Source organism: Salvelinus alpinus, chromosome 11 (genome assembly GCF_045679555.1).
Source record: "Salvelinus alpinus chromosome 11, SLU_Salpinus.1, whole genome shotgun sequence".
In the NCBI taxonomy this organism is placed as follows: domain Eukaryota; kingdom Metazoa; phylum Chordata; class Actinopteri; order Salmoniformes; family Salmonidae; genus Salvelinus; species Salvelinus alpinus.
Window position 1 is genome coordinate 13,861,976 of NC_092096.1, and position 7,500 is coordinate 13,869,475.

A 7,500-nucleotide genomic window follows, 5' to 3' on the forward strand; every position below is an offset into this window, starting at 1 on the left:
TCAGCCATCTCCCATGTTATTGTACATGTTGTACCTATATCACTCAGCCATCTCCCATATTATTGTACATGTTGTACCTATATCACTCAGCCATCTCCAACAGAACTATGTTTCACATCCACAAGAGGGCACGCATTTCACAATATCACAATATTACAATATCACAACGTCACAATATCACAATATCTAAATATCACAATATCACAACGTCACAATATCACAATATCTCAATATCACAATATCACAACGTCACAATATCACAATATCTCAATATCACAACGTCACAATATCACAATATTACAATATCACAACATCACAATATCACAATATCACAATATAATGATCTAGTGTCAATCCAAGATTGAACCCAGGTCTCACTGCTCTCTCTCTCTGTGGCTGGCGGGTCCTATGAGGTCATGCAACCTCAGGGCCTGCAGACGGTGACATTAGAACTCCTAAATGAGCTCTGCTGTTAATCACCTGGAAATGAGACCAGTGGAGACTCATTGTAAGCAGGCAGGACACCTGAGGTGACTGACAGCAGGAAGAAAGAATGAGGAAGTGTTGTGATGTCTATACGGTTTGCTGTGAACTGCTCTTTCATTACATTTACATTTACATTTAAGTCATTTAGCAGACGCTCTTATCCAGAGCGACTTACAATTCATATAGCAATCAAAGCTCTCCACTTCCCCCTCTCCTCTCTCCTACACCCTCTCCTCCTCTCCTCTCCTCTCCTCCTCCCCTCTCCTCTCTTCTACACCCTCTCCTCCTCCCCTCCCCTCTCCTCTACACCCTCTCCTCTCTCCTCTCCTCTCCTCTCCTCTCCTCTCCTCTCCTCTCCTCTCCTCTCCTCTCCTCTCCCCTCCTCTACTCTCCTCTCCTCTCTTCTCCTCTCCTGTCCTCTACACCCTCTCCTCTACACCCTCCTCTCCTCTATACCCTCCTCTCCTTTACACCCTCCTCTCCTCTCTCCTCTCCTCTCCTCTCCTCTCCCCTGCTCTCCTCTCCTCTCCTCCTCTCCTCTACACCCTCCTCTCCTCTACACCCTCCTCTCCTCTCCTCTCCTCTCCTCTCCTCTCCTCTCCTCTCCTCTCCTCTCCTCTCCTCTCCTCTCCTCTTCTCTCAGGTCCTCTACCGTCTAAAGGAGAAGGTTGAGTATTCTGACAGGCAGATCAAAGAGCAGCCCGTGTTCCCCAGCCGCGACCTTCACCTGACCCCTGTCACCGTCCCACCCCCGGTCCCGTTGCACGCAGTCGGAGCCCAGACCCAGCCCCAGGTAGGTTGGAGCAAGATTAACTACAATTCCCATCATGCAACATATATTTGAAGCCCCAATTTGTAGCATGATGTACTACAGTACCATAATGTTATGTGTAATACACCTGGATTCATAAAGTATCTCAGAGTACGAGTGCTGATCTCGGATCAGGTCCTGCCTGACTATATCATCTTATTCAATATGACCTAAAAGACCAAACTGATCCAAGATCAGCACTCTTACAGGGCAGCAGGTAGTCTAGCAGTTAGAGCTGGTTAACCAAAAAGTCGCTGGTTAGAATTCCCGAACTGACAAGGTGAGAAATCTGCTGATGTGCCATTGAGCAAGGCACTTCAGGAGTGCTGCACTGAGCCTGTAAAACAACACATTTCACTGCACCTATCCGGTGTATGTGACAATAAAACATATTTCTTTCTACTCTGAGATGCTTTGTGAATACAGGCCCTGGTTTTATCTTTAGTAAAGATGTGTCTGAAATCTAACCTAATGCTGTCTTGTTATCGATCCCCAGGTCCCCTTCTCTAGCAGCATGGTCCAAGCAGAACCAGCACCGTCTCCTATACCCAGATCCATACCTCCACCCAGAGCCTGCCGTCCTCCACCCACCACCCCTGTCCCCATCCCTGTCTCCAGCTGTGGTCCTCCACCCACCACCCCTGTCCCCATCCCTGTCTCTAGCTGTGGTCCTCCACCCACCACCCCTGTCCCCATCCCTGTCTCTAGCTGTGGTCCTCCACCCACCACCCCTGTCCCCATCCCTGTCTCCAGCTGTGGTCCTCCGCAGCTCTCCCCAGCCCACCAGAAACCCTGCCTGTCAGCCAGCCCCTCTCCCTTCAGGATGAAGCCTGCGGCGTGTCTCCAGGAGAGGTGAGTGGATACTGGTTGGTGATATTAAATATGGACACTCAATGTTCATCTGTGTTGGACCAAACCCCATGAACACTCTGTATAAAAGGACAATAGTGGTTCTTGTCTCCTCATGAAAAGAAGCATGAGTGGTGGGGCTTCAGTTGTCCACTATCATCTCACAATGCTTCTGTTGTCTCAGAGCTGGAGGGTCTCTCTCCATGGCTGTAGTCTATAGGCTGATTGTCCCAGAGCTGGAGGTCTCTCTCCATGGCTGTAGTCTATAGCCTGATTGTCTCAGAGCTGGAGGGTCTCTCTCCATGGCTGGGCTGTAGTCTATAGCCTGATTATCCCAGAGCTGGAGGGTCTCTCTCCATGGCTGTAGTCTATAGCCTGATTGTCCCAGAGCTGGAGGTCTCTCTCCATGGCTGTAGTCTATAGCCTGATTGTCCCAGAGCTGGAGGGTCTCTCTCCATGGCTGTAGTCTATAGCCTGATTGTCCCAGAGCTGGAGGTCTCTCTCCATGGCTGTAGTCTATAGCCTGATTGTCCCAGAGCTGGAGGTCTCTCTCCATGGCTGTAGTCTATAGCCTGATTGTCCCAGAGCTGGAGGGTCTCTCTCCATGGCTGTAGTCTATAGCCTGATTGTCTCAGAGCTGGAGGTCTCTCTCCATGGCTGTAGTCTATAGCCTGATTGTCCCAGAGCTGGAGGGTCTCTCTCCATGGCTGTAGTCTATAGCCTGATTGTCCCAGAGCTGGAGGGTCTCTCTCCATGGCTGTAGTCTATAGCCTGATTGTCTCAGAGCTGGAAGGTCTCTCTCCATGGCTGTAGTCTATAGCCTGATTGTCCCAGAGCTGGAGATCTCTCTCCATGGCTGTAGTCTATAGCCTGATTGTCCCAGAGCTGGAGGGTCTCTCTCCATGGCTGTAGTCTATAGCCTGATTGTCTCAGAGCTGGAGGGTCTCTCTCCATAGCTGTAGTCTATAGCCTGATTGTCCCAGAGCTGGAGGGTCTCTCTCCATGGCTGTAGTCTATAGCCTGATTGTCCCAGAGCTGGAGGGTCTCTCTCCATGGCTGTAGTATATAGCCTGATTGTCCCAGAGCTGGAGGTCTCTCTCCATAGCTGTAGTCTAAAGCCTGATTGTCTCAGAGCTGGAGGGTCTCTCTCCATGGCTGTAGTCTATAGCCTGATTGTCTCAGAGCTGGAAGGTCTCTCTCCATGGCTGTAGTCTATAGCCTGATTGTCCCAGAGCTGGAGGGTCTCTCTCCATGGCTGTAGTCTATAGCCTGATTGTCTCAGAGCTGGAGGGTCTCTCTCCATAGCTGTAGTCTATAGCCTGATTGTCCCAGAGCTGGAGGGTCTCTCTCCATGGCTGGGCTGTAGTCTATAGCCTGATTGTCCCAGAGCTGGAAGGTCTCTCTCCATGGCTGTAGTCTATAGCCTGATTGTCCCAGAGCTGGAGGGTCTCTCTCCATGGCTGGGCTGTAGTCTATAGCCTGATTGTCCCAGAGCTGGAGGGTCTCTCTCCATGGCTGGGCTGTAGTCTATAGCCTGATTGTCCCAGAGCTGGAGGGTCTCTCTCCATGGCTGGGCTGTAGTCTATAGCTTGATTGTCCCAGAGCTGGAAGGTCTCTCTCCATGGCTGTAGTCTATAGCCTGATTGTCCCAGAGCTGGAGGGTCTCTCTCTATGGCTGTAGTCTATAGCCTGATTGTCTCAGAGCTGGAGGGTCTCTCTCCATGGCTGTAGTCTATAGCCTGATTGTCTCAGAGCTGGAGGGTCTCTCTCCATAGCTGTAGTCTATAGCCTGATTGTCTCAGAGCTGGAGGGTCTCTCTCCATTGGCTGTAGTCTATAGCCTGATTGTCTCAGAGCTGGAGGGACTCTCTCCATAGCTGTAGTCTATAGCCTGATTGTCTCAGAGCTGGAGGGTCTCTCTCCATGGCTGTAGTCTATAGCCTGATTGTCTCAGAGCTGGAGGGTCTCTCTCCATGGCTGTAGTCTATAGCCTGATTGTCTCAGAGCTGGAGGGTCTCTCTCCATGGCTGTAGTCTATAGCCTGATTGTCCCAGAGCTGGAGGGTCTCTCTCCATAGCTGTAGTCTATAGCCTGATTGTCTCAGAGCTGGAGGGACTCTCTCCATGGCTGTAGTCTACAGCCTGATTGTCTCAGAGCTGGAGGGTCTCTCTCTATGGCTGTAGTCTATAGCCTGATTGTCCCAGAGCTGGAGGGTCTCTCTCCATGGCTGTAGTCTATAGCCTGATTGTCCCAGAGCTGGAGGGTCTCTCTCCATGGCTGTAGTCTATAGCCTGATTGTCCCAGAGCTGGAGGGTCTGTCTCCATGGCTGTAGTATATAGCCTGATTGTCTCAGAGCTGGAGGGTCTCTCTCCATAGCTGTAGTCTATAGCCTGATTGTCCCAGAGCTGGAGGGTCTCTCTCCATGGCTGTAGTCTATAGCCTGATTGTCCCAGAGCTGGAGGTCTCTCTCTATGGCTGTAGTCTATAGCCTGATTGTCCCAGAGCTGGAGGGTCTCTCTCCATGGCTGGGCTGTAGTCTATATGAGGTCAGGGCAGGGTTTGGTTGGATGTTGGCGGCCAATCAAGAACTGTACTAGTGACACAAAGAACGGACGGACGGGGGGAGAGGATGGAGAGGAGGGGTAGAGGGGGAAGGAGGGTAGGAGGGGGAGAGGAGGGGAGGGGAGAGGGGGGAGGGGAGGGGAGGAAGGAGGGGAGGAGGGGGAGGGGAGCGGAGGGGGGAGAGAGGAGGGCAGGGAGGGGAGAAGGGGAAAGGAGGGTAGAAGGAGGAGAGGAGGGGGGGGGGGAAGAGGGGGGGGGGGGGGGGGTGATGTCTAAAGTCTTTAATGTTGCTTTTCCTCTCTGGCTTGACTTTAGAAGAACATTGTAAGTGATGTCTGGGAAACTATCCCCTGCTGCTTTTAACTGCACAGAGAGACACAGAGAGAGACACAGAGAGAGACACAGAGAGAGACACAGAGAGAGACAGAGAGAGACACAGAGAGAGACACAGAGAGAGACACAGAGAGAGACACAGAGAGAGACACAGAGAGAGACACAGAGAGAGAGACACAGAGAGAGAGACACAGAGAGAGACACAGAGAAAGACACAGAGAGAGACACAGAGAGAGACACAGAGAGAGACACAGAGAGAGACACAGAAAGAAACACAGAGAGAGACACAGAGAGAGACAGAGAGAGACACAGAGAGAGACACAGAGAGAGAGACAGAGAGACACAGAGAGAGACAGAGAGAGACACAGATAGAGACACAGAGAGAGACACAGAGAGAGAGACAGAGAGAGAGACAGAGAGACACAGAGAGAGACAGAGAGAGACACAGAGAGAGACACAGAGAGAGACACAGAGAGAAACTGGTTTGAAAACATTTGAAGGTTTTCATCATGCGTTTACATCAAGCAGATTAGATGTCGTAGCTACACACAATCCCCAAATGAATGTCTGATACCAGCAGATTGTATAATCTCCCAGCAGTAACGTGGGTTATGTTATCGCATCCCACTGCACTCAGGTGAACTGTTACATGCTGGCCCGAGTCCAGAGGCATTGAGCCGTGGTATTTTCCTCCCCGACCTCTAACATCTGATTGTGTTTGGTGGCAGGTGTTCTCCGTAGAGTACGTGTAGAACGAGGGGTAGACCACCTCCTCTGCCTTAGTCTGAGGAAGGTGGGAACAGAGAGGATGAGGAGGAGGGAATGAGGAGGAGGGTGAGAAGGAAGGAAGAGGGGGAGGAGGAGGAAGGAAGGGGGGGAGAAGGAGGGAAGAGGGGTAGAAGGAGGAGATGGAGGAGGTAGAGGAGGACATAGAGGAGGATGAGAAGGACGGAAGAGGGGGTAAAGGAGGAGGTAGAGGAGGAGGAAAGAGGATAATCTTACCTCCTCTTCTACCTCCTCCTCTCTTACCTCCTCCTCTCTTACCTCGCCTTCTCTCCTCACCTCCTTCTCAAAACCCATTGGAAGGAGAAGGTTCATAGTCCCTCCCCCTCTGACCTTCCCCTCTTATACAGTTGAGAAGGAGGTGAGGAGAGATGAATTGAGATTGAGGCCTTATGTCACAAGTCATCCTGATGTTTATAAGAAGGAAGTGAGAGAATGTTCCGGAACAGGCCTCTGTCAGGGAATGTTCTTTATGTAAAACAATGAACCAGGATAAAATACAATGAGAGAGCATTCATTTCACTGGCAGGTGTCTCGTGGTGATAGATTACATAGGATATTTTTTGGAATATTGTCAAGTGCTTTGGAACATTTTGGAGTGCAGTTTGAGAATGCCTGAAATGTAATGTGTATTTCCTCAATGTAAATGTAGGTTAGAATGTATATATTATATGACAAGAAGAGGAAGATCATTAACACTGTCAGCATTATATATTTAAGCAATAAGGCCGGAGGGGGTGTGGTATATGGCCAATATACCACGGCTAAGGTCTGTTACTCCACACGACGCAACGCGGAGTGCCTGGACACACCCCTTAGCCGTGGTATATTGGCCATATACCACAAACCCCTGAGGTGCCTTATTGCTGTTATAAACTGGTTACCAACGTAATTAGAGCTGTAAAAATGCATGTTTTGTCATACCCGTGGTATAAGGTCTGATATACTATGGCTGTCAGCCAATCAGCATTCAGGGCTAGAACCACCAAGTTTTTATTTTTAAACAATATACACTTAGAAACCTGAGTGGTGTCACTAACCATGCACATGCCATCTTCTGCTGTGACTAGTGGGGACCTTCCAATGACCTTATGGTTATTGTCAAGTAAAACAGTACAGAGTGACAGGTACCAGCAGCCCTAACCCGTGACCCTAACCCGTGACCCTAACCCGTGAACCTAACCTGTGACCCTAACCCGTGACCCTAACCCGTGTCCCTAACCCGTGACTCCACTGCCTCTGAATAGACTGGCATTTGGGCTCAGACCAGAAGAACAAAAGGGAAAGGCGTGACTCTCTGACAGGAAACTGGCTACTTCCTGAGCCGCCATGGGGCTGATTGTTGCAGGACCACAGTTCAGAGTGGACACACAACACTGAATGTCTGGTCCAGACTGGAACACAGCAGACCACAGTGGCCAGCCTAATTCCCTTTAGTCTGGTCTCTGCATTCAGTGTCAACCACTGAGAAAACACAGATATGCTGGTCTCTGCATTGTTGAAGCTTTTTGGCAAAATGGTCATCGAGATGTTACAATGGCTGAGCAGCCAGATGGAAAGAGAACGAGAGAGACAGAGACAGAGAGAGACAGAGAGAGACAGAGAGACAGAGAGACAGAGAGAGACAGAGAGAGAGAGATAGAGAGAGACAGAGAGAGAGACAGAGAGAGAGACAG

At 50.3% G+C, this 7,500-nt stretch overlaps 1 protein-coding gene across 1 annotated transcript in view; it reads left to right on the plus strand.

Moving 5' to 3' along the window:
• The window catches only part of LOC139533604 (receptor-type tyrosine-protein phosphatase R-like), a 173,444-nt gene that overhangs the window by 126,583 nt on the left and 39,361 nt on the right, over positions 1 to 7,500 (plus strand). Inside the window, exons 9-10 of the mRNA XM_071331759.1 lie at positions 1,201 to 1,279; positions 1,794 to 2,149. Coding sequence (XP_071187860.1) covers positions 1,201 to 1,279; positions 1,794 to 2,149 — 435 coding nt within the window. The remainder of the gene's footprint in view (positions 1 to 1,200; positions 1,280 to 1,793; positions 2,150 to 7,500) is intronic.